At 47.7% G+C, this 27,688-nt stretch overlaps 1 protein-coding gene across 1 annotated transcript; it reads left to right on the top strand.

The window, feature by feature from the left end:
- Positions 1–83: 83 nt before the first annotated feature.
- On the top strand, positions 84–22,535 carry LOC105895765 (desmoglein-2-like). Its single transcript, XM_031574844.2, has 16 exons — positions 84–514; positions 7,239–7,364; positions 7,602–7,754; positions 7,970–8,114; positions 8,643–8,809; positions 9,230–9,364; positions 9,712–9,897; positions 10,146–10,274; positions 10,509–10,897; positions 11,152–11,294; positions 11,776–11,885; positions 19,081–19,192; positions 19,614–19,874; positions 20,422–20,552; positions 20,823–21,089; positions 21,232–22,535. The coding sequence occupies exons 1-16, from the start codon at positions 470–472 to the stop codon at positions 22,339–22,341; spliced, it is 3,609 nt and encodes a 1,202-aa protein (XP_031430704.1). The 5' UTR covers positions 84–469; the 3' UTR covers positions 22,342–22,535.
- Positions 22,536–27,688: the final 5,153 nt, after the last annotated feature.

Below are 27,688 nucleotides of genomic sequence, written 5' to 3'. Positions count from 1 at the left end.
GTTGAGGCTGCAATATAGACTCATTACATCTGACTGATACATTGGCTGAATAAAACTTCCTGAAGCTTCACAGGTCTCAATTACGGGATGTGGCCCATGGTAAGGGGAGGAGCCAATGGAGTTTACAGCACCCAGAGAGAGTCAAAAGGAGGGAGTTAAACAGACACCAAGACAGAAAGATAGAATTGGGAGGAAAGAAGAGCTTTAGCAGTATTGCACTTCAGAGGACTCAGTGCTCAGGAGATAAACTGACAGAGGACAGAGCAGCAGTAAGTGAAACAGCTCTTTGATGAAAGGAAGAAAAATTACTCAAATGACCATGTGATGCTCATGTATAATTACATAATTCATAATTATACATGATTATATAAAGGAAAAGAGAAAGAGAGAGAGAGAGAGACAGAGCACTAGTCGGAAAAAGGAAATCTCCATCTGCCACTGTTCTAGCCTTTGTGCTGGGTACATTGGGATGGCCTTCAGGAGTCTGCTCTTACTGACTGGACTGGCTCTTGTGGTGAGTAGCCGTAGGTTCTCTATATAGTGAGTTCTCTCATATCAGGACTATAACATCTCCTTCCTTTCTCTGTTTAATTCCCATTTTTGTGTTCGTAGCATTCTTACATGTCATTAATCTAATCTCTAAACTAGTTTGATTGTTCTCCAGAACTAAATCACAGAACTGCAGCTCTGGTTAAAGATTAAAGGACAGCTGTTGGTAACTGGTAGGTTCTGAGTGGTGAATGCTGAGCAGGGACTGATGGTTTTGAGGGTGTGACTGGGAAGCAGCCTGTTAGGTGGTAGAAGATTATGGTTCATAGGTGTAATGGTTATTCACACAAATGTATGTATCTTTTATTAGCTTTCGGAGCATGACGCCTTCCAAGGAATCTGACTCAAGATTACAGCATGATTTTGCTTGTTTTAAACATAGGTATGGGCCAGATGGCAATGACTGACAAATCAGAAAAGCTAATATTAAGTCTGTCAGATGGAATGTTCTTATGCAAATATTATCCTAATATAGGCTTGAGGGGTCAGAAAAGCATTGTGTTCCTCCTGGTATGAAATGCGCTGTACAAATAAAGTTTGATTTGAGAGAACTTTCAGAGAATTTGCAACCTGTAGACAAATGTTGCCACAGATGAGGGGTGTTAATTGTTTTAATATTTGTATTGTTACTATTGTTTTCGTGATGAGTCTGAGCCTCTTTTAAGCCCAGAGGTGTGTTTAGGGTGTATTCGGGTGTGTTTGTAGCTGTGTAGGGATGCTGTGGTCTACACCTAAAAAAGGGCTACATAGCACTAAATCTAAATTAGTAGGCAATCATTTATTTTCTCCTATTTTTAATTGCCTACAAGTCTGCAGATGCTGACGTAAAATCAAGTGTTCATCAATCATGTCAAGTACAATACCTTGCATTACCCATGCACGCTCTCTCTTATACAGCAATGCAGTGTTAATTTCACCAGGCATGCTTGACTTGGCTTCAATGTGGGTAACAGCTTGCTACACTCACAAATCAGGAGTGAAAATGCTTCCTTTTGAGGGTTAAGAGCCATTTGTTGGCTATTCCATTGGTTATTTTGCTGTTAACGCTACGCTGTTCTCAAATGTGCTTGTTACGGATACCTTATGTGCTGTGTATAAATATTCTTGCTGGACATTTTGGCCAGCAATACTTTACTTTTCTGCCATCAAAAGATTTTTCCTTGCAAGACAGTCTTTACAGTAAAAGCATTTTGCAGGGAGAAAAATAATGATACACTGATTGCATTAGCTGGTCCTATACTATATTATACTGGTCTAAACTAACACTATACATGCCACTGTAGTCAATTTCTAAGTAAATTCCATTTGACATTAGATTCATTGTTTTGCTCAGACAGTGAATATGCTCAAGGTATGTTTATTTTGGAAAGGCAGAACCTGATTCAGACATGACTCATTCAGATAATGATCCATATCCAGTTTACCTGCTCAGCTGAAACACTACACCTCTATGGCCCTTTGTTCTTAGTAGACACTTATTTCCCCTCAGGGATTCATACTGGTGGTTGGATTTGACTTGGCAACTTCTTGTGGTCAGGTTGTTAGAAGTTGCTTTCACACAGACCTAATTCTGTTGTATGACACCCATGTATGGAACATCTTTTGACTCCCTAGTGGAAAATAAGTGCACCTGCATTCATAGAGAGACATTCCATTTCTCATTTGTCTCTTGCTTTCTTTCTTTCTCCTATGCACATCACACAAAACTTGATATTCTTGTGTAACTGCTCCAACGTTTCACAGACTTAGCTCTGAAAACATCTCGGTTACTAACGTAACCTCGGTTCCCTGAGCAGGGACCAGATATAACAGATGGGACATGACGTTAGTCATGGTTCCAATCGAAGCATTTATTCATTCACGCCTGAAAGGCCGCGATTCGTCCATTCCCTCTCCTGAGCCCGCCCCCTAAGGAGCTTATAAATTGGGAAGCACACGGTCGAATCAGTCTTTGAAAGGAAACTGAGCGTAGAAGCACAATCCAAGAGCAACACTGTACACGCAACTCTTGTTATATCTGGTCCCTGCTTAGGGAACTGAGGTTACGTAAGTAACCGAGATGTTCCCTATCGCAGTTGGACTGGAGGATCGCAGTTGGAAGGAGGAGGCGAGAAAACTGCTAATTCAATCACCTGATTGCGGAAAGGGGTTGCCACCACTTTAGGTGTGTAAGCAGCATTAGGTCGCATAACCACTTTGTCCCCAGCGATCGAGAACTGAAGGCACGATGGGCTGACGGACAGGGCTTGCATGTCACCAACGCGCTTTGCTGACGCCAATGCCAGTAACAGCGCTGTCTTTAAAGAGACAAATGTTATGTCCACCGTCTCCAGGGGCTCGAATAGAGGCCCTGTGAGAGCACGTAACACAACCAGCAGATCCCATGAGGGTATGAGGTGCCTATCTGGCACCCTGAGCCGTCTCACACAGCCGCCATGAAGCGTGACGCTGTCGGGTGACTGCCCGGGGAATTGCCATTGATGCCTGCATGGCAGGCTGAGATGGCCGCCAGGTACACCTTGAGAGTGGAAGCCGCCTTCCCCTCATCAAACAACTGCTGTAGGAATTGTAATATGACGCCCAGCGCGCAGTTGACAGGGTCGCGCTGACGTGCAACGCACCATCGTTCAAAACTGCGCCACTTCAGCGTATACAAAGCCCGGGTTGACACCGCTCGGGCACTCTGTATTGTGGCCACCACCGCGTCTGACAAGCCTGAAGCTAGGAGCCTGCTCCTTTCAGGTGCCAGGCCCTGAGATGCCACAGTTCCGGTTGGGGATGCCAAACTGTCCCGCGCGCCTGTGATAGGAGGTCTCTCCGAAGAGACAGCTCCCAAGGCGGTTGCACTGACATACTGATCAGATCCGCCACCCACGGCTGACTGGGCCGGTGGTGGGCTATTAACAGCAACTCCCTGCCCTCGTCCGCTATCCTGCCCAGCATCTGCTGGAGGAGCGGAACCGGGGGAAACGCGTACAGACACAAGCTCGGCCACTGGTGGCCCAGTGCGTCCACGCCCAGTGGAGGGTTGTCGCCCCCTAGCGAGAACCAGACTGGGCAGCAGGTGTTTTGCCTGTTGGCAAACAGATCCACCTGGGCCCTGTAAAAACGCAGTCGAATCTGATCTATCACCTGAGGGTGTAGACACCAATCTGCTGCCTGAGGGACGCCCCTCGATAACAGGTCCGCCCCGTAGTTGAGGTGGCCTGGAATATGAACTGCTCTGAGGGAACGGATGTGAACCGCTGCCCACAGGAGCAGGCGGTTCGCCCAGTGGTACAACGACGGGGAGCGTACTCTGCCCTGGCGGTTTATATACACCATGGCTGAAGCTTTGTCTGTCCTTACCAACACATGCCGACCACTTAATTTGGGTCGAAAGTGCCGCAGTGCCAGGACGACCGTTCGCAGTTCTAACACACTGCAGACCAGCGACCATTCACATATCCCCTCTTGCAGACTGCCCTTCACCTTTTTGTGGAAGCGTCTGTGGTCACCACTACGCGGTGCGTCACCATGCCCATGGGGCCCGACACCGCGAGGAACTGTGGGGTTCTCCAGATTACCAGGGCTTTCCTGCATCTGGGGGTCACCATTATTCTGCGGTGTCTGTCCTTGGTAGAACTGTTTGTCAAGGAGAGATATCATATCTATAAAGGCCGTATGCGCAACATCCCCAGAGGGAGAGCGATTGCGGCTGATGCCATCATGCCCAGCAGCCTTTGGCAGCACAGGGACGAGACTGACTGTCCCAGCCGGAACTGATGCACGCATGATCTGATGGCATTTATTCGGTCTTGAGACAGACTGACCTTCATTGAGGTGGAATCTAGAACCATGCTTAGGAAATGTGCGGTCTGGCCTGGGCGCAGAACGCTTTTTTCCTTGTTTATTACAAAGCCGAGTTGGTACAAGTGCGCCACCACTAGATGGCAGTCTTGTACCGCTGCTGCCCTTGAGCGAGCACAAAGAAGCCAATCGTCCAAATAGTTGAACAAGCGTAGGCCTTGCTGTCGCAACGGGGCGATATTGGCCGATAGTTCCCGTCCTTTTTGGGGACCAGGAAGTATCTGCTGTAGAAGCCTGAGGCTGCCTCCTCGGGAGGCACCACACTTATCGCCTCCTTTTGGAGCAGGGAGTCTATTTTATTTTCGTAGGAAATGAGACTGTCCCCGCTGCACTACTGATTGGATCACCCCTCCGAATGACGGAGGGGGGCGGGCGAACTGCAGCGTGTAACCCGCTGTGATCGTTTTTAGTACCCATGGCGACACAGCGCATGCGCGCAAACTCGCCGCGCAGCCTGCCAGGCTGGGCTTTGAGTTGAAGAGGTCGGGAACTAACCCGCTCATGGTCAATGAGTCTAAACCTAGATCTGGGCCCGCGGGGGGAGTTAGACAAGCATGCCCTAACGCTGCGCCTACCGGGGCAGTGACTGTGACATTTGAATGTGGTGCTTGTGGGAACCTGTTTACCGTGCTTGACATGAATTTTGCATGAGAGCAACAGGCGGATTTCTGTGGAGGTCCTGTCTTTTTGGCGGCCGACGGGTCGGATCAGGTGGCCGGCGGTCTACCCTGGCCCTTCCCCCGGCGAGCAGCATGCTGCCGTGGGGCTTGGGCTGCGCTCTGGTTTGAGCGCACAGCTGGCTGCTGCTGTGCGGGCGGCTGAGTGGCGGGGCTGAAGGGGTGTCTCTGCCAGCCTCGCCGGGTGGGCATCTTGGCCGGAGGTGCTGGGGAGCGGAAACCGCTCCGCTTCTGGCCTGGGGTCATCTGCCCTGAGGAGGACTGCTGTTCTGACCCACTGGAGCGAGGCATCCAAGCCTGGAAGGCCTCACGGCTCTTCTGTTGCTCCTCAAATTTAGCCAGCCATCGTTCCGACGGCCTCGCCGAAGACGCCATGGACGCTGACCGGAGCGTCTAGCAGCGGCGCCTTCTCCCTGTCGGTCAGCTTAGCCAGGGTCAGCCAAAGAGACCTCTGCGTGGCAACCGAGGCTCCCATGACCCTTCTCAGGGCCTGGGAAGTGCAACGGGTGAGGCGGTGAGGCGGGTGAGGCGCCCGACAGAGCTCCACCACCGTCTCGTGCCCTTCCCCCAGCGACGCGGCCAACTCCGTCAGGAGCTTGGCCTGGTAGAGCTGTAGGAGCGCTGCAGTGTTCGTTAGGCACGCAGCCTGCCCAGCAGCTAAATAAGCCTTTTCGGCCAGAGCCACCTGGTGCCTGGCCACTCGCGTGGGCAGGAGGGGTCTCTGGCCGAGGCGCATAGTGGGGGAGGCAGGCGAGAGGTAGCCCACCACCGTGTCCTCTACCGGCGGGAAGGTGAGGTAGCCGCTCTCCTTAGCCTGGTCGAGGTGCAGATATGCCGCAAAGCCCGGCACCGGGGCACGTCCCGAGTAGGGAGTGGTCCACGTTGTCCTGAGCTTCCCATGCACCTCCGCAAAAAAGGGGATGGGGCTGGGGGCTGCTACGGCTGGGCCAGCATAGAACTCCCCGTCCAGCAGCGAGGCCTGCACGCTGGGAGGGGGAGGGAGAGGGAGACCGAGGCAGCTCGCTGCTCTCAGTGCCACCTCGTGTCCTGGATGTGGCCGGGGGAGAGGTTGCCCGCGGCTTCACATCCAGACTGAGCTGCTGGGCCAGCATAGAACTCCCCGTCCAGCAGCGAGGCCTGCACGCTGAGAGGGGAGGGAGAGGGAGACCGAGGCAGCTCGCTGCTCTCAGTGCCACCTCGTGTCCTGGATGTGGCCGGGGGAGAGGTTGCCCGCGGCTTCACATCCAGACTGAGCTGCATCTCCTCCTCGCCCGAGGCGTGCTCGTCTGAGAAGTCGAGCAGACTCTCGGGGGGGATTCTCCCTGATGGAGCTGGCGCTGCCTTCCCAGCGTCTGTGCGCTCCCAGAACGCCAGACGCTTGTTAGCCCTTGCTAGTGTGAAACTAGCACAGATGCCGCAGGCCGGGTCGACGCCATTGAGAGCCGCCTCTGCGTGGGCCCACGCAACGGCGGTGGCGGTCGCCCTTGTCTCTGGCGTGCCCACAGTCGGGGTAAGCCTGCCTGGACATGTTCTGAAATGAGAAAGAAAGTTAATTTCACGGGCACACTATCACACAACTGAATGTTGGGTAGCAAGAAGCTAGCAGGCTAGTCAGAGACTTAGCCAGCTAACCAGCTAGGATAGCGACTCTACTTTCTTAACAGTAAGTCCAATCTTGTTGCACTCAGAGCTACTGAGGGTAAAAAACCCGAATAACTCACCAACTCAAAAGGAGCGTGAAGCACACAAAGAAACAACTTATCGAGCGTAGGAACGAAGTACTTGGATTGTCACACTTCGAGTCGAAGTTTTCAAAGAGACTGATTCGACCGTGTGCTTCCCAATTTATAAGCTCCTGAGGGGGCGGGCTCAGGAGAGGGAATGGACAAATCGCGGCCTTTCAGGCGTGAATGAATAAATGCTTCGATTGGAACATTGACTAACGTCATTTCCAATCTGTTATATCGCAGTCCAACTGCGATAGGGAACAAAGTCAAGGTTTGAGGGCCTGCCCTTTCAACGTAGCCTAAAGTGAGGCTTGTCATTTTAACTGTATGCTGCATGGGTGTAAGGTTTTGTTGTAATTGTTGCTTATATATATATATATATATATGTGTGTGTGTGTGTGTGTGTGTGTGTGTTTGTGTGTGTGTGTGTGTGCAGGCCTTGTCTGAGGGGGCAAGACAGAGACAAAACTCTCAACGGAAAAGACAGAAGAGAGAATGGATCATCAGTCCTAAGCTCCTGACTGAGAATGAAGATCACAGACACCTGGATTTTGTGGCCAAAGTAAGAAATGTTGTAAGAATAGTTGGTGACCCCTGCAGAAATAATCCTAAATCATCATCATAATGTGATAAAAGTGTATATTTATAAAAGACAGCTAGTCCACACATACCACTGATGTTTTTTGTTGTTGTAATGTGTATTATTAAAGGATCATGGATGCTTTGCAATCATGTACTAGCACTATACATAAGACAGTATAGTGCTGGTGAAATGATGTTGCCATGGTTATCCAAACAGATCCGATCAGACCGGGATGATGGACTCCCTGTGGTCTACTCCCTGAAAGGGCTTGGGGCAGACGAGAACCCGGTAAACCTATTCATAGTCAACAAAGACGGCCTAGTCAAGATTACCGCCATTCTGGACCGAGAGCAGCATTCAGAATACAATGTGAGTGAGATTTACATCAGGACACATTTACAAACATGTATGTGATATTATACACATACCCATCAACACACATTTACCTTATGGTCAGACTTACACTAATCTTTGGAAAGGTACTCACCTTATGCAAACAATTCTCTCACCGATGTTAAAATTGCTTTGAGGATGTTTTTCTAACTTTGTGTGTGTGTGTGTGTGTGTGTGTGTGTGTATTACAGATGACTGGTTATGCAAAGTTCAAACATAATGATTCCCTGGCAGAGGCCCCCATTGCAGTAAATGTAAAGGTACAGGACATGAATGACAATGCTCCAGTTTTACCACAACTGCCAACTGTCAGCATCTATGAGGATAGCCCAGAAGGTGTGTCTCCTCTTCATCCACAACTAAAAACACATGTTTAAGCGAAAACATTGTATGAATGTATGTGAATTGTTCTGTGAAGCTAAAAAACAGTATCCAGTTGTGAGATCTATTGGTAATATTTCCTTATCCAGGTGGCAGGATCTATGAGCCACATTTTGTGTTTTTTTCTAATGGGAGTGACACTCTGGAGTGGGACGACATTTTCCCATGTTTCTGGAGATCCACCCTGTTGTTCTACAAGATATTTCACCAAATACATTTCATTTGTAAATTGTGGCTAGGTATTACCTCAGAATGGCCTGTACCAAAGAGAAGGGGAGAAGAGAAGGGAGGGGGTACAGGAGAGTGAGTGGGGCAGGAGCCAAACGGCAAAAAACCCAATGCATAGGAGGAATGTGAAAACAATGTGCAATCACTTCAGACAAACCTCAGAAGATGGAGTGTAGACTATAAAAGTCATAGACTATGAAAGTGACTATCCACAGGCAACACCAGATGAGTTTTATGCTTTATTTCTCTCTGTAGGAACATTCGTGGCGCAAGTGCATGCAATGGATGCGGATGAGCCAGGAACCGCTCACGTGACTATCGCCTACAGCGTGGTGAAGCAGGAGCCAGAGGATGGCAAGATACATTTCCGTGCTGATAAAGCCACTGGCAAGATTTATGTCCAGTCTGAACTAGACAGAGAGGTACTCTCTTACTCACTCTCTCTCTCTCTCTCTCTCTCTCTCTCTCTCTCTCTATGAAAATTCCACATTCTACCAGAAACTTTATAGAGGATATCTGCACTTTGGAACTCCAAAATGATTAAATCTAATGCAATTAGGAGAAATACAAGGAAGGGTATAGTTCCTTTTTATTTCTTTAACTATTTTCTAAGGTGTGATCGTGTTAGAACGAATAACGTTGGGCTGGTTAGCATTTCATCAGAGTCCAGAAGTCATATTTCTAAAACACTTGTAACATGACAAAAACACAAAAATTCAAAACTTAAAATCCAAGCAAAATGTGAAAAACATAAACACCACGTTGCCTGTATATATTTGTCTGTGGATTACTGTGATGTCTTCCTGGGATCATCACTGTGATGCTCGTCTTCCCTTCCACAGAAAACCAGCTCCTACATCCTCACTGTCCAGGCAGCAGACATGGGAGGTGAGCCAGGGGGACTGACAGGAACATCCACCATGATGGTGCACATCTTGGACGTCAACGACATAGTCCCCAAACTGGAAAAGGATGAGGTGAGAGTGCCAACATCAAACAACTTAAATTAACTCCCTTAAACAACTAATGTTTTGTTTGTCGTCATATTAACGCAACCTTGCACAAGGTATTTGGTATTTAGTAAACCCCATTTCTGATTCTGGAATGTAGAAAACACTGAACAGGTGGTCCGATATTCGGTTTGCTGGTCAGAAGACCAGCAAACCGAATATCGGACCACCTGTTCAGTGTTTTCTACATTCAAGCTCAAACAGGAGTGAATTCAAATAACTTATTTTCTGATCTGGTAAATAATGTGCATATTGGTAAAGTAAACATGAAGACAAATGTTTATTATTTTTCTTTGATGCAACTCCCGTTTCAGTTTTCAGTAAGTATTGATGAGAATGTCGAAGATGTCGAGGTAATGCGCTTCAAAGCCTTGGATGATGACCTTAGAGGATCAGACAATTGGCTAGCTGTGTTTCACATTGTGTCAGGAAATGAGGATGACTACTTCAGCGTTTACACCGACCCCAGGACTAACGAGGGTGTGCTGATGCTCAAGAAGGTATGTCATTCTCGCCAGCCAGATGCTGTCTCAGTTTTTTCTGTAACAGCGGAGTACCATCTTGTATCAAAGATCTACAACTTTGGTTGCAATATTTTAAGGTTTGAGAAATAAGATGTGGGTGCACTGTAGAAGGAAATAATAAAATAAGACCTTACCCACAATACTATTACTGATTGATAGCCTTCCATGTTCTTCAAGATTGATAACACTCATGTGAGGCTCTGCTCCCTTTCTTAAACTTGCAGGCTGTTGATTTTGAGGCAGTTCCTAACCTGAACCTGGGGGTTGTGGTGATGAATCAAGCACCTGAAGGAGCCAGGGTACCAGGAGATGCAGGAGGCTCTGGTGGTGCCGGTGGTGGTGGTGGAGGAGGAGGAGGAGGAGGGGGTGGTGGGGATGGAGGAGGTGGGGGTGGAGGTGGAGGAGGGCCTGGTGGAGGAGGAGGGACAGGAGGGCCTGGTGGAGGAGGAGGAACAGGAGGGCCTGGTGGAGGAGGAGGGACAGGAGGGCCTGGTGGAGGAGGAGGGACAGGAGGGCCTGGTGGAGCAGGAGGGACAGGAGGGCCTGGTGGAGGAGGAGGGACAGGAGGGCCTGGTGGAGCAGGAGGGACAGGAGGGCCTGGTGGAGGAGGAGGGACAGGAGGGCCTGGTGGAGCAGGAGGGACAGCATGGTCTAGTGGAGCAGGGGGAACAGGAGGGCCTGGGGGTGTAGGATGGCCTGGTGGTGGAGGAGGAGGACCTGCTGGGGTTCCAGGAGGTACGGGGACTCTTGGAAAGCCTGGACAACCAGGGACTGGAGGGACTTGGAGCATTTCTTCAAAGTATAAAAGCTACCCAGTGAAGGTCAGTGTGAACAACAAACCAGATGGGCCAGTCTACCGCCCAAGCACCAAGCCCATCTCCCTCCCAGAGGGCAAAGGACAACTCTCCATCCCCAAGGTCATTTGCACCTTTCCTGCCACGGATGGAGATTCAGGAGAACAGGCCCAGGATGTCAGGTCAGGACTTCCCCCATTTTATTTTCACCACAATGCACCGTTTAAGATTAACCACAAGTGTCTTCCTCAGCAAAATTAACTCAGCCAACCTATTGTTTCCACCAAACACTCTCCAATGTTATTATGCAAAAGTATACCAGGTGCTTACATTCATTACTTTAGTCATCATTTGAACAAGATAACAAGTTGATTTCATATGTCCTGCTTGAAAGCTACAGGCTGATGTCAGATCAATTTCACCTGAAATGTGACAGGTATGCAAAAGGTTATGACCCTGGAAACTGGTTCACCATTGATGAAGAGACAGCTGAAATCACACTCAATAAGATGCCTGACCGGGAGTCTCCGTATGTGGTGAATGGGACCTACCTGGCCAAGATTCTCTGTATGACAAATGGTCAGTGTTAAGGCTTCCTTCATTTACTGAGATATCTAGTCAGTGGCTTTCATTGCTGTCCTCACCTTTATGTTCTCCAACAGTTAAAAATTAAAAAAAGATTATTTTAAATTCTTACCCTTATCTTTAAGAGTGTGTCTGTGCCTATATTCTTCATTTATTTGAAGTTTCAATGTAAGAGCAGCAGCAAAAAAACAACCAACAACCACATTTTCAGAGTAAGGGGACTTCCTCTTGCACTTTACTTTAGTTTAAATCGTTCTATCAGTTCATTGGCTGTCTCAGTCTCAAGCATCGAGACATAGCAGGTCAAAGGCACAGGCTGTTAAAATAGGTTTGTATTATGAAACTGTCCAGGCAGTGCATGCTGAAAGCTATTGTATGCTGACTGTCTAAAGGTTATAGCCTTGCTTTAGCGTTGGTTTGTATATTTGAATGTATGGGTCCGGAAGCAGAATTATTTTGTCCCACTACCTTACAGGAATGCCCACCCAGACAGCCACGGGGACCATTGCAGTGCATGTGGAGGACACTAATGACAACTGCCCCACGCTCACCAGCCACGTGCAGTACCTGTGCAGTGACACTAAGGTGAGGGTGCAGTGACACTCCAGTTCACCATAGCAGGACAGATTTGTTACACCTCAGTGTAAATGTCGTGCCGTGGAGTTACTCTCCAAAAGAATATAAACCAGATCCACCAATACACAGGCAACACACAGATGGACTAGATTTATCACAAAGGTTTATTTTCAACAAGCATAAAATAAATACAGGACTGTAAAACAGTAGACAGATGTAATAGGGCACCACCGGCAGTTACTCCCCCAACTAACAGGCAAAAGCTAGAGAACCGAATTCTACCCCTACGTATAAATATAAATACATATAATTATCATGCAACCCACAGCAAGTTAAGTGACACAACACAGCATCAAATGGCACATCACACGATGGAAGTAAAGTATATAAAATCCACGTCAATTCATCACAGCAACAATGTCATAGTGAATTCATTCCACATCAGAGGGGGGCAGGAACGGCAATTAACCTAAGGTCAGCAGGTGGCAGTAAACTCTTCTTGATGTCCCCCAGCCTGACCCATATAAACAGTCCTGCACAATATAAAATAAGTCCGTACTGGTCTGCGACCTCTACCGACCAGTAAATAAAACAATACAACTATAGAGCACACAAAGAAGCCACCAACCCACTGGCCAATAGCCAATTAGTGTCTGCAGTCCATGGGATCCAGACCGGTGAGGTCACGTTTGTGCGGAGATGGAATCGCGCAGTCTAGACCACCGCGAACGCACCCTGGTCGTCACAGCAGCACAGTGGCTTGAGGATCCGCCTCCAAGCTACAATAAATGAGGAAGCACAACACAACAACTCAGTGCGCGGCTAGGCTATACCAAGCTGATCAGATACACAGTGACACAGCAGGGATTTAGCAGGCTGGAACTATTACTTCCCTTTCCAAGATGTGTTGAGAGCGTAGCAAGACAAATCATCCGTCGCTCGTCCTCACGCTCCACTTCCTGGTTGTAGCCCTTGACAGATGCCGGTCTCCCAGTCGGCGCTGCACATCACCAAAAACAACACGGAAATAAGGGCACGATTCGCCACTACACGAGCGGCTATAGAAGCAACAAATGCAGGCAATAACAGTGCAGACGTTCCTTAATCAAACACTTAGCTTGTGTTGTGTTGATCACTCTCCGACGTCGGTCACCAGATATAACAGTATGGTACATGACGTCAGTCATGGGGTACAGATCGAAGCATTTATCTATTCACGCCTGAAAGGCCGCGAGATCTGTCAGCGCGCGCTCCTGGGCCCGCCCCCCAGGAGTCCTATAATCTTATTAAAGACAAGCTCTTATAAGACAACACGATAGCCTCTACTATCCAACGGGAGAGGCTCGGTTTTGATAGAGGTCTGCCTTTTGCGCGTGCACCGAAGCACACGAATAGCTGATCTGACTGTCTGAAAGCTCTAGTGCGCTCTGCGTAACAGCGGAGAGCGCGCACTGGACAGAGCTTATTCAAACGTTCCTCCTCTGCTGACGCAAAAGGAGGAGGCGAGAAAACTGCTAATTCAATCACCTGATTGCGGAATGGGGTTACCACCACTTTAGGTGTGTAAGCAGCATTAGGTCGCATAACCACTCTGTCACCAGCGATCGAGAACTGAAGGCACGATGGACTGACTGACAGGGCTTGCATGTCACCAACGCGTTTTGCTGACGTTAACGCCAGCAGCAGCGCGGTCTTTAAAGAGACAAACTTTATGTCCACTGTCTCCAGGGGCTCGAACGGAGGCCCTGTGAGAGCACGTAACACCACTAGCAGATCCCAAGAGGGTACGAGGTGTCTCTTTGGCACCCTGAGCCGTCTCACCCCCGCCATAAAGCGCTCCCAAGGCTGCTGCACTGACATACTGACTAGATCTGCCGCCCACGGCTGATTGGGTCAGTGGGGGGCTATCAATATCAATTCCCTGCCCTCGTCCGCTATCCAGCACAGCACCTGCTGGAGGAGCGGGATCGGGGGAAAAGCATATAGGCGTAGAGCTGGCCACTGGTGGCCCAGCACGTCTATGCCTAGTGGGGGATCGTCGCCCCCTAGCGAGAACCAGAGCGGGCAGCAGGTGTTCTGCCTGTTTGCGAACAGGTCCACCTGCGCCCTGAAAAAGCGCACCTAGATCTGTTCTATCACTTGTGGGTGAAGACACCAGTCTGCTGCTCGAGGATCGCCCCTCGATAACAGGTCCGCACCGTAGTTGAGGTGACCTGGTATATGAACTGCCCTGAGGGAAGGACGTGCCTCGCTGCCCACAGGAGCAGGCAAGCCCATCGTGCCCGACGTGGCGAGAAACCAGGGGGTTCACCCCCCCCCCCCCCCCCCCCCCAAATACATTTTTTTTTTTTTTTCCACGAAAACGGAATTGCAACTTTCAAACGCTATTTTGCCCTGTAAGACTGCTTTCTTTCACATAAACACAACAACGATCGCGACGATGAACAAACATTAATTCAATAACAAATCACTGAGAAAATGTCACGCCAGTGCTGGACTACGCTCCGGCCACGCCCCCTGCTGTTGATGGACACACACACACACCTCCACGTCATCTTCCCAATCGCATGCAAATAATGTTTTCTTAGTCTTCTAAAAGTGAATCTAAAATGATATAACAAAAGTATGTATTATCATAATTTGTTAAATTGAGCTATTATGTAGTTATTAAGCATTTTGGTGTATTTGGACAGCCTGACATTTTTTTATTCCAAGATGCATAGCTCTTGATTAGTTGAATCATGTCTAATTAAACTGGCTAGCTCGCTCCACCAAAACTAAAGCTGTCCAAATTTGATTACTCATTTTTTTATAACGCAAAATGACACAAATTGCGGTACAGCTGAACTTGAACTGATGTTTCGACTGAATGGCAATAACAAGGAACGTCACAAGTCACTGGCTAGCTAGCGTTAACTAACTAGCAAGATTACATAGGCTACAATCCATCCGCTAAAGTTGACAATACAACACTTGGATTTTTACCAGTATTCCTCACTTGTTGACAAGTTGCCGTGTTTGGCTTCCTTAATGGGTGTGCTATGCAACGAGTAAGATATGTGTAGTGTTGTTGCACTGGCTATTGGCTTTATACGTGCGCCCCTATTTTAATCATGTCTTTTTTTGTATAATGTAGAATAAATGGACATATCATTTTTGATATACCCGCCTCTGTAAAATCCTTAAAGAACTATGTGACAGGGAGTAGGAAAACTTTCAATGATAAGGTACATCTTTTCTTCTTAACTCCACTAAAGTCCCGGGGGCAATTCACGCATTCGTGAACGTTTTCTTATCTGGAATTCATTCTAGGCTAGAACAGGATTTAAGGATTTACCTTGGCACGTTTCTCTTCTTCTTCCTTTCTTTTCTTCTTAAATTGCGCCCCGGATGGCTTTTGCCTTTTCATTATTTTGTTCTTCAAAGTTTCTTGAACACACATACACTCTAACCAAACGCCTCACTGTGCTAGCATGTTCTGACAACACCAAGGACGTACGTACCCCTTCCGTTTTCGATTTTTGGCTCATTTTACCCTAATGTTAGATTTTTTTTATGTCAAAATATTGGTTGGAGATATAGAAGGTTGGAGATATAGAACTCTGTCCAGCAAAAAGAAAACACAATTCTTGTTTTTTTTTTTTTTTTGCTGGGCGCAGTTTTTTGCGCCCCCCTCTGAGTGGCGCCCTAGGCGACCGCCTATACCGCCTGTAGGAAAAACCGCCCCTGACGGGAGCGCTATGACGGCTGACGTCATCATTCCTAACAGGCGTTGGCATCATTTTATACCATATATTGAAGATTCAGTCTTAGGTTTTAGTCAGTCAAGATCCAGGTTTTAATCTTATACAATGGTGGCCAACCAAGGGAGACAAAGCCTGAACATCCACTCATAGCTTCACCTCAGGCTCATCTGATCTATTCCTTGTAGGATTTGCTCTTAAAAGCTGAGTTTAGGGGTGTTACCGTCTATTCAAATGGGCCATGGGTGCAGGCTCTTTGTCTCGACCTGGGGGGGGAAGGTGAGTCTAATATCACACCTCACTCCCCAGGTCAGCCCAAGAGTATATTCAACCAGGAACTGTAAACATGCAAGTTAAATCCAAATAAAAGTAACAATTATAACTAGGTATAATATCATTGAATTATTGACTATGGCATATAGCTTCAGAGGAGTCTAGAATCATGTCTAAAAAATGCGTAATTTGCCTCGGGCACAAAACGCTTTTTTCTCTGCTTATCACAAAGCCCAGTCGATACAGGTGCGCCACCACTAGATGGCCGTCCTGCAGCGCTGCAGCCTCTGAATGAGAAGCAACTAACCAGTCGCCCAAACAATTGTATACGCATAAGCCGCGTAGGCGTAACGGAGCGATGGCTGCCTCTACGCACTCTGTGAATAGTGCGTTGAATTGGTACGCTATTCCTCCGAACGCAAACCTCAGATATCTCCGATGTCTGTGGTGGATCGGAATGTGGAAATAAGCGTCTTTTAAGTCTATCGTGATAAACCAATCGTTTGGCCTTATAAACTGCACAAGCCTGCGTGGGGTCAACATTCTGAACCGTAGCGGCATGAGTGCTTTGTTTAACACACATAGATCTAATATTGGCCGATAATTCCCGTCTCTCTTGGGGACGAAGAAGTAAAGGCTGTAGAAGCCTGCATTTTCCCCCTCGGGAGGAACTATGCTTATTGCCTCCTTTCTGAGCAGGGAGACTATATCTTCCCGTAGGAAGTGAGACTGTTCTCGCTGCACCACAGACTGTATCACTCCGCTGAATGGCGGAGGGGAACGGGCGAATTGCAGCACGTAACCCCTTGTGATCGTCTTTAGCACCCATGGTGACACTGCGCATGGGAGGTTGAGCTTTGAGTTGAATTTGTCGGGGACTAACCCGCTCATGGTCAATGAGTCTAAGCCTAGATCTACACCCACTCCGCCTAGGGAGGGAGACGAGATCTGGGGCTGCCCCCTCATGTTTTTTGAAAAAAATGTGGGGGTGCGATTGCACCGTGTGCATCGCGGGGGGAGTTGCACAAGCATGCCTGGGCACTGCGCCATCTGGGACAGGAGTTAGGACATATGATTGTGGTGCTTGTGAAAACCTGCTTACCAGCCTCGCCCGGTGGACACCTTTGCTGGAGGCGCTGGCGAGCGGAACCCGCTTCTCTTCTGGCCCGGTGCGGGTGTGGTGTGTCCTGAGGAGGACGTCTCACCCGTGCCACTAGAGCGAGGCATCCAAGCCTGGAATACCTCTCTGCTCTTCTGCTGTTCTTCGAACTTGGCAGCCATTGTGACCACTGCCTCCCCGAAGGCACCCTGGACAGAGACCGGGCGTCGAGGAGTGGTGCTTTTTCTCTGTCTGACAGCCTAGCCAGTGATAGCCACAGAGACCTCTGGGTAGCCACCGCGGCACCCATCACCCTCCCCAGTGCCTGTGACGTGCACCGAGTTAGTCTGAGCGACAGATCCGTCGCGCGACGGAGTTCTGCCACAGACGGGTGATCTTCCCCCAGCGACAAGGCAAGCTCAGTCAGGAGCTTTGCCTGGTAGCGCTGTAGCAATGCAGCCGTATTGGTCATGCAGGCAGCCTGCCCTGCAGCCAAGTAGGACTTCTCTGCCAGCTGAGCCTGGTGTCTGCCCACCCGCGTGGGCAGGAGAAGCTTCTGGCCGAGACGCATCGTGGGGGAGGCGGGCGAGAGGTAGCCCGCTGCTGCATCCTCCACCTGAGGAAAGGAGAGGTAGCCCCTCTCCTTAGCCATGTGGAGCTGCATGTAGGACCGAACCCCGGCACCGGGGCTCGGCCTGAGTAGGGTATCGCCCATGTCGCCTGCAGTTCCTCGTGCACCTCCTCGAAAAAGGGGATGCAGCTGGGAACTGACGCGGCGGAGCCAGCATAAAACTCCCCGTCCAGCAGCGAGGACCGCACGCTGGGAGGGGGAGGGAGAGGAAGCCCGAGGCAGCTGGCTGCTCTCAGCGCAACCTCGTGGAGTTGCTGGCCCAGGAGCCGAGACGAGGTAGGAGGTGTCTCCACCCGCATCCTAACGTCATGGCTCGTCTGCATTGCTTCAGCGATTGAGCTGTGCTCATCGGAGAAGTCTAGCAGACTATCATCATCCAGGCTGATGTCCAGCTCGAGTTCAGGCTGGACACCGCTTGGTTGAAGCTCCTCAGCCTCGCTGCCCGCAGCCCCAGGGCTGACAGGCGGCAGAGACGGGGAGAGACCCGGGGGCGGAGCTGCCACTGCAAGGCGACTGCTCACGTTCACCAAGTCCAAGGCTGAAGACGCACTCATTCCTACGGGGGCGTTAGCCCCGGATGGAACCAGTGCAGTCTCCTCGGCGTCCTTGCGCTTCCAGAACGCAAGGCGCCTTGTAGCCTTAGCTAGCGGGAGGCTAGCACAGATGGAACAGACAGGGGCTTTGCCCGAAAGCGCGCCCTCTGCGTGGTCCCTGCCTAGGCAGGTCACGCACCGACGGTGGCGGTCGCCCTTGGGACGGACGTGACCGCAGTCGGGGTAGTGGCCATCTTTTTTTCAATCTGAAAGTAGAGAAGAATGTGAAAACACAAGCACACTATCTGCAACGAACACGTTGTTAGCAAGCTAGCAGGCTAGTCAGAAACTTAGCCAGCCAGGCAGCCAGGATAGCAGCCACTACTTTCAAAATGAAGTTGAGCCAATGAATTTTGTAGCGCCCTGAGCTAGTGAGGGTTAAGGAACCCAGAACTCACCGACCCGTAGAGAGCGAAAAGCACACAAAACTCTTTTGACTGTGGTAGAGCGTTTGAGATATGCTCGGAGATGTTCACTCCGTCTTGCGAAGTTTCAAAAGAGGCAGATCTGAGGGCGCGTAATAAGATTATAGGACTCCTGGGGGGCGGGCCCAGGAGCGCGCGCTGACAGATCTCGCGGCCTTTCAGGCGTGGATAGATAAATGCTTCGATTTGTACCCCATGACTGACGTCATGTACCATACTGTGTGAACTGCGATAAGGAACAGTGTTGTGTTTTTACCCTAAATGTCCCTCTTCTCTTCTCTCTGGCATCTATTCATCCTCTTAAATCACTTCCCTCCCCCCTCTCTCTGTACCCCTCCCCCAAACACACACACACACACACACACACACCTCATACCCAGGACAGAAGTGGCACATCCACTGATGATCTATTGTACAGTAACTGAGATCTTATTGTGAAGGTGGTGAATGTGACAGCAGAGGATTTGGATGGAGACCCTAACGGTCCGCCGCTTGAGTTCACGCTGCTGGATGAGGGTGTGGGGGTGAAGTGGAGGCTTCAGCAGACCGGAGGTGAGCAAAGCAACGCTTAGAGGGTGAAAGTGTTCGAACACAATGTGTAACTGCTCAATACAGCACAAATGTGCATGCTTTCCAACCAAAAAAAAAAAAAAAACAGAATAATTATCTCAGGACTCCAGAGTTGTAGATCAGTATATTTATTTAACAATTGTAATTGGGCTCACTCACAGCACAAGGATGAAAGTGAAGCAATTTCACAAACATTGCACAAGATTTGTATACTTAAGATTCATCCAAAGTTTTGCAAAAAAAAAAAAAACGTTTTAAGGTTAGTTGTTCTAACTTTGGATGTGAATGGGGAGAAGTGTGCAGAGACCAGGCAGATGTGTGTGAAATAGTAATATCACATATAGGACAATGCACTGATCTGTGGTCCCTTTCTCTCTCTCTCTCTCTCTCTCTCTGTGTGTAGATGCTTCAGCAGCGCTGTGGGCTGAAGATGGTCTTTGGCCTGGCCTCTATGAGGTCACGTTTAAGATACGAGACCAGCAGGGGTTGGCCTGTCCTGACAGACAGGTCCTCGAATTGGAGGTGTGCACCTGCCAAGAGGGCTTGACTTCCTGTGCTTTAAAACTGGAACAAGTGCAGTCAGGGGTTACAACCAGCAAGAAGTCATTCCAATTGGGAGAAGCCGCAGTGGGAGGGATGCTGTTAGGCCTCCTTGCACTCCTGTGTGAGTACACTCGCCACCTAATGCTGAGTGTGTGTGTGTGTGTGTGTGTGTGTGAGTGTGTGTGTGTGTGTGTCAATGACAGTTGTCATTTGGCATCATACGCGTGCATCTGTAGAGACAGGCAGGACAGAGATATCTGTCTGTCCTCTCCTCCTACTCATCAGTTTCCAGTGATGAAACAAAGCAGCCACATCATCACCTCCCCCCACACGTGCGTGCGTGCGTGCGTGCGTACATGTCTTATTCCCAAACATCTTTAATGACAACTATCCTTGCAAAACGTACTAACATGTTAATTTCTCACCTGTTCTAACTTTTTTCTTAAATGTAGTGAAACAATGATTCTCTTACATGTACAAGCCACTATATAACACCAGTCTAAGTGGACACAACAGCCGTTAAGGAAATTCCCCAGAAGAAACATGCCTATTAATGCAGTTTGGCTGTTGTGTACTGTTTGACTATATGTTGTTATGTTTATGTGTGTTACAACCACTATAAAATAAAATGTGTGTTTGTGTTTGTTTGTGTGTGTGTAAACAACTAGTGGTCCCACTGATGGCTTTGTTCTGCTCCTGTGGAGGAACCAGTGGGCTTGCAGGAGGCTTCACTGACCTACCCTTTGACGCCAAGACTCATCTCATCTCCTATCACACCGAGGGAAAGGGAGAGGACCGGGTAATCACACACCAATCACACACACACACACACACACACACAAACACAAAAAGACACTGACTGGAATTCATGATCGGTAAAGATGGCGTTCCCACATTACTAACTCTGCCGAAGCAGAATGATGACTAGCAGTTTAGTTTCAGGTCAAAGTGCATCACAACAATCAAATTAACCAACTTGGTTTGTGCGTGTGTGTGTGTGTGTGTGGTTGTGTGTGTGTGTGTGTGTGTGTGTGTGTATGTGTGTGTATGGTTTCCACTGTTTGAGCAGGAGGTTCCTCTGATGAGTGTTCCGGTACTGATCTCCAAAGAAATTCCAGTTACTGCTTCCGCAAAAATGGCTACCGCCACCATGGTGAGCAGGCAGATGCAGGAGAATGCATTCAGAGGCTTTAATGACTATGATGAGTCAGAGATGGGGAACATGGACTCCAGTGCCCATTGGGATTATACTTCAGATCTGCTGGAGATGACAGAGGAGGATCAGCTCTCATTCATGGCACTACCAGGCACATTTCTGGACCATTACTTCTCACAGGTGTGTGTGTATGTGTGTGTGTGTGTGTGTGTGTGTGTGTGTGTGTGTGTGTGTGTGTGTGTGTCTTTGTGCATTTGTCTATAATGAGGTCTTCTTAACTTTGAACTGTACTTTGTCAGGACATTTCCTTTTTATTTTACAGAAAGCAGAGCATACAGCAGTGACTTCTTGTCCGAGGGACAATCTGTTGGTGTATGAATACGAGGGACGGGGATCCCCCGCTAACTCTGTGGGCTGCTGCAGCCTCCTCGAGTCTGAGGATGACCTCCAGTTTCTAGACGACTTGGGGCCAAAGTTCACCACCCTCGCCCAGATCTGTGGATACTCCAAAGGCACAAGCCTAAAAATGGACCATCAGATCACACCTCCCATGTCAGAAATGGACACCAGAAACATCATGACCACTGATGTTAAAAAACAGACAAGGGAGTCCAGGTCCTCAAGCATCCGCAACCACGAGGCACCACCTGTGCGCATGGAGAGGAGCGTCAGCTTTGTGGAGGAACACAGCCCACCCCCACTTCCCAGGATGCAACTGTGTGAGACCATGGCCATGCCCACCCAGACTGTGTTGGTGCAGCAGCAGCCCCTGTACTACATGGTGGAGCCGCAGGTTCAGAGCAGAGTGCTGCTGGCTGAGAGGCCCCCAGTGGGTCTTGGTCAGGGAGTGATCCTGGTGAACGGGAGCCAGGCAGCCACAGAGAGGGTGCTGCTGCAGGGGGGAGGGCTAGTGCAGGGAGGAGGTCTAATGCAGGGAGGAGGTCTAGTGCAGGGAGGAGGTCTAGTGCAGGGGGGAGGTCTAGTGCTGCAGCAGGGCGGGCATGTTCAAGGGGCTCAGGGGATGCTAATACAAAATGGTCAACATGTTCCTGGATCTCTGGAGTCTCCAGGCCTGTTCCTGGTGAGCAGCGGCCAGGCAGCCTCCGGGGGGTTGGTCCATCAAGGAGACGGGCTGGTACAGGGAGGGCAGATGGTAGAGGTGCAGGGGGATCAGCAGCACAGTCCTGGATCTCTGACCATGTTTCTGATGAACAAAGGGCAGACACTTGGGCCCGGATCCCCTCTCACCAGCCAGCCTCTGCATGCAGCCAACACGTGCGGCTCTCCAGTGCTGCTTGTGGACGGAGGCATGAGGCAGGGAGGGGAAATCCAGCTAGACACCATGCAGCGATGTTCTACTAAGGCTCAGGTTGTGCATGGGTCTCAATTTTTTGTGGAAGCACAGACCTTACCCAGAGGTCCGATTCTGTAGGGGGATGGGCACATCCAAAGAGAACCCCGGAGAGGGTCCAGTAGCGGTAGAGTGTGTGTGGGTGGCCCAATGCCCGCTCAAAGGGTTATGCTTGATCAGAAGCCAACTGGCACTGGGCAGGTGTCCACAGGGCAGAAGGGCCTGCAGCAGCTTGAGGTTTTTCCCCAGGGTGGAGTACAGGGAGTTTGAGGGAGTAAGGAGTGTGCTGCAACAAGCTCATACCTGGAGTGAACACTCAGCAAGGGCCAAAGAGAACCTCAAAACACTGACCAACGTAACATTCTGTCAGTGACAGCTGGCAAGGTGTGAATAAGAACTTCATGGCATCTTCCACCGAAGCACCTAATGGAATAAGCTCTAGCTGGTGATCAACATTAATCACCTCTTCAAGGAAAGTGTAAACAGAGTTGTGCATAATATTTTCTGAGATTAGTGTAAAATATTTTTTCCAATCGTATGTGATATGTGATATGCTGTAGTGTAGATTGTATGTGACAATTCATGGGCTCAAGTCAAACATTGGCTCTTGTAACACGCTAAACACTTCACAAGGCTAAACATGTCAATTTTGCTCAGGGCTTTGTAACGGGCTATCAGTAGTGCCGCACGCCAATACACACACAGACACGTATGCACTCAATCATGCCTGGTTAACTCCAGTCCACTAGGGAGCAGCGAGGGGTCATTGAAGGCACTCGGCAAGCTAGGGATAAGAGAAGGAATGTTGGAGCTTGTGTTTGAACTCTATGCTTTTGACACCTGCTTTTGTTCTTCACTTCTTAAGGTAATCCAACCTTTCCTTTTCGGTTGAACTGCTGCAAATACTAAGTGTGTATGTTCAATAACCAGTCTGCTTGATGTTAGAAATGTTACTTTGTTGAAGGGTGTTTGTGTGTGTGTGTTTAGTGATGTTTGTAGAGTGTGAGTTGCACATGGTTTTGGGCAACTGATGATGATAGTCTGTCTTTTATTGTAGCCTGTTTTTATGGATATTTAATAAAGGGAACTCCATGCTTTTGACACCTGCGTTTGTTCTTCACTTCTTAAGTGTAAAGAACCTGTTTGTACTAGCCCAAGTTCCCCTAGGCTTGAGGCTAGTAACAGCTTCTATTTTGTTAGTTTTGCTTGGCAGTAAGTTATACAGTAGCTTGCCCCAAGAGTCCAATAAAAATCTGGAGCTCCAGGGGACAAGCAGATTTATCTCTTCAAGGGAAGTGTAAATAGAGCTGCGTATAATATTTTCTGAGATTAGTCTAAAATATCATCCTCGATCCTATGTGATATGTATATGTGCTGTAGTATAGATTGTATGTGTTATGATTTGGGACCTTCTGGCCTCTAGAGGCGGCCAACTAAGAAAAGAGTCTTTTGTGATTTCCTAGTCCCTTGTTTAGTTAAGCCTATGCAGCATAGCTAACGTCGTTGTTTTTTCCCTCGGGTTGCACTGTTTTTGATATATTCTTCTGAGCGTTTGAACAATTTTTTTTCTTTTGGATTACTTGTTGTAGATATTAAATATATGTGGGAGATATTAAAGAATGTCTTTTGGCACATCATGCGATTGGGTCCTACTACTTGCTCAGTGAGTTTGTCACTGAACCAGGAATCCGATTCCAGACTCCGGCCCTGACATTATGCGGCATTTCATGCGCTCATGTCAAACATTGGCTCTTGTAACAAATTGTAAACAAAGGCTGAACATGTCAGTTTTGTTCAGGGTTTCTTCAGTTTTAATTATTATAGACTCTTCAAGGGTTGCATAATTGTGTTTTGAAAAGCATTTGCTCTGGCTTGCCAAGAGTCCAATAAAAATGATACATTTTGATAAATACATTGTCAAATTTGCATATATGTTTCCTGGAATTCCCCTACGTGCCCAAACCCCATCCACGTCTCAATAGTTTGTCTATGCTTGCAGTGATGGGACGCCACAATTATCAAGCTTGTTTAGAGTGAAGCATTTACAGTGAATCAGAACACTGACAGTTCTGCAACACAAGCTCACACCATACGCAAGCAAAAATAGCTCTACTTTGTACACAGTGTCCTAGACAAGATTGGATGTTTATATGGCTTCTATTAGATCTTCCCATCTTTGTCTGGGAAGCTGAAGGGGAATGTTTCTTTTTCTTTTCCTCTCTTGTTCCTCTATTTCTGAAACACACTCCAGGAGACCAGCAGGTTCAGGAATTGTGGTATCATGAGAGGTTTTACCACTGAGCAAGGTGTAGGGCAGTGCGTAAACAACAGGACAGAGCAGGCAAAAGTGCTTTCCAACGAAGAATCCGGTTTATTAACCAACAAAAAGTATGTCAGGAAGCAAAACAATAAAGTTCTTCAAAGGCAAAACATAGGCTTCATAAAGTTGCTCCTAACTTAAGTCCTACCAACTGTGGTTGCAAACTCAAAGTTCGTCCGTCCAGGTCCTTCCCGGCTTGGGGCTAGCCTTCCCCCTTCCGGATGCGGCTTTGCAAGCGCTTTAGCAAGCGATTCAGCAAGCGTTTCTAAAAAGGCTTCACCCGCATCTCTCGGCTCTCGTGGCTCTCTCTCACCCAACAGGCACCATCTGTCTTAAACGCTCCTTCAATCAGGTGCCTTAAGCACCTACACCTGGTTGGGTCCTGCTGCATTCTGGGAGATGTAGTGCAAATGGCAGCCATCTTGTGGTGTGGCAGCCAGACCTCCACAGGAACACCACACCCCTCTGCTAGCTGGCCCATCGTGATGCCACAGAATATGCTTACCATTGTACTAGCATGGAACACAGTTAACATGCAGATCAACACAATTTCATTTACACATTACATGCAGTTGCTGTTGTTTTAAAGTTCATGCAGAACCCACTCTGCTGTCAGACTATTCTGACTTATGTAAAGGGTAGATTGATATTGTTTATTATAAATAAAGGTCTACATTTACATTACATTTAGTCATTTAGCAGACGCTTTTATCCAAAGCGACTTACATATGTGCGACCAGAGGTGTAAAAAGTACTGAAATGTTGTACTCAAGTAAAAGTACAATTACTTTGATGAAATTTTACTTAAGTACAAGTAAAATTACCCATCTAAAAATCTACTCAAGTAAAAGTAAAAAGTAGTTCATTTAAAATGTACTTTAAGTAAAAGTTACTTAGTTACTTTCAACAACTTGATGGGGGCCGCTCCTATATAGTGCAAAAAAGGACAAGGGGTCATAAATCCAATACAAAAACTAGTTATTTTTTATTAAAGGAGAATCTTTAGAAATATAAGTACAATGACATTAAACATGTCAAACATTAAACATGTCAACACAACATTTAAGAACTTTTGGGAGGACATGTCAAGACATGACAGCTAAAATAAAAAGTTAAAATACCGCTGCCCCACTTAAACTTTGGTTACTTTACTTGTGTCCACCTTTAGAGCATTAGTCTACAAACTTCTTGTTGAGTTTGAGCAGCAGCTGATTTTCAAGATGAGTAGAGTTCATCCGGGCTAGCTTTGCATTGAACAGCAATCCAGCACAGCTGAAGAGTCGCTCGCACGCGGCCGAGGCAGGTAGGCCAGTATTGAGTTTCAGGGACAGTTTTTTGATATTCTGAAAGGCGTTCAGCAGATCCATATTGACTGAGACACAGGCTAGGTACCCTTCTAACTCCCCTGTACCTTCTGGACTTCATTGAGGAAAATAAATCATCTTCATCTGATGAATGTTGTCCAACTTGCTCCAGCCTCCAACATCTGGTCAAGGTGTTGTCTGACATAGACTAGACCTGTAGAATGACAAACAACATTTCTGACAATTAAGTATTGAGCTGCCATCAAGATTCAAGAGTGCATCATAACACAGAAATAGCTATAAATAGCTACTTGAGATGACAGACCTACAGTATACAGAATTATAGCATTATTTTCTATTTCTACATGCATCACAATTCATAATCCTCAATTCTTGCTAAACGGGACCCCTTAGCATGAACATGAAAGACGTGCACGTTGCAAAGCCACCACTTATCGTTATCAATATCTGACTAAACATCGTGATAAATTGCAGATAACGACATACACATTGACTTGTCCAACTGTCTGAAAACGATGGTGTGCACATTCACATTGTTCTGTTTCAAGGCATGGGAGGCAGCCAAATGATTAGCCTAATATCAGTTTATGTGGTGTATTTCATTGCTGATGACTGATCTGCAGTTTTTAACACAATATGAGAGACTGAACATAATAATTCTATGACCTGAAACGAATGGAAGACAGGAATGGTATTATTAGTCTATTGGATGACCGCTGTCGACGTTAGCATACTCAGGTCGGTTGCAAGTGCTAGCCAAAATTAGGCTACTACCTACTAGTGCCATGAAACGCATATTTTGCTTAATGGAGCAAAGCTAACTAAATGACAAAAACGCTGTCTGAACTACTAATGGAAAGGGACAAATACTGTACTTACCAACACATGCTTGCGCAGATTTGAAGGTGAATTTGTATAAGCAGAAAGTTCTGACTGACGGATTAGGCACAGTTTACACAGCATATAGCTGTTGCCTCTTTTACGTTGGAAGGCAAACTGCTTGCTGAGATGTGGCCACGGGTTTTCTTCATCTTCTTTAATTTCAACTGGCGGAAAGTTCGGTGCTTCAGCTTGTTGGTGGTCCGCAGCTTGTTGGTAGTCCGCACTATCATCTTCCTCCATATCTATCTCTCGTGACTCGGCACCGTACTGGTGCCTTGCATCGACTCCATCATCCACTCTATGCAGCATCCACCACTGCAGTGAGCATTGTGGTGCGCGATTCCTGCCTTGAACTATGTTTTTTTTTTTTACTCAGTAACGGATGTAATTTCCAATGTAGCGAAGTACAATACTTCAGTCAAAATCTACTTAAGTAAAAGTAAAATTACCGATTTAAAAAACTACTTAAAAATTACAAAGTACACAAAAAAACTACTCAATTACAGTAACGTGAGTAAAAGTAATTTGTTACTTTACACCTCTGTGTGCGACTTACAATGTATACACATTTTACATTTACACTGATGGCACACTGCACATCAGGAGCAATTAGGGGTTCAGTGTCTTGCTCAAGGACGCTTCGACAGGGAATCGAACTAGCAACCTTCTGATTACTAGACGACTTCTCTACCTCCTGTACCACTGTCGCCCACGGTCTGACAAACTTAAATGAACTCATGTCATCTGTGGGGTGCCAGTAGCTTTTAAACCCTTTAAATTGTCTTATGTTCTTTATTTGTAAGGCCCAATAATGTGGTAGATACAATTATTTGAAATTAAATTGAAATAAGTACATTTAAATGACACTAAAGATGCTTAAAGTTGTTGCATTTTCACACAA

The sequence above is a fragment of the Clupea harengus genome, chromosome 10, assembly GCF_900700415.2.
Source record: "Clupea harengus chromosome 10, Ch_v2.0.2, whole genome shotgun sequence".
NCBI lineage: Eukaryota > Metazoa > Chordata > Actinopteri > Clupeiformes > Clupeidae > Clupea > Clupea harengus.
The sequence above is the reverse complement of the archived record's forward strand: the minus strand, read 5'-3'. Positions and strand labels throughout refer to the sequence as shown.

Bases quoted from the DNA above. Each gene is read 5' to 3' on its own strand.
- LOC105895765 (XM_031574844.2), top strand. From the start codon at position 470: ATGGCCTTCAGGAGTCTGCTCTTACTGACTGGACTGGCTCTTGTG. The intron at 7,365-7,601 runs GTAAGAAATGTT...TTATCCAAACAG, and splicing joins ACCTGGATTTTGTGGCCAAA to ATCCGATCAGACCGGGATGA. The intron at 10,275-10,508 runs GGAGGAGGAGGG...GGAGCAGGAGGG, and splicing joins GTGGTGGTGGTGGAGGAGGA to ACAGGAGGGCCTGGTGGAGG.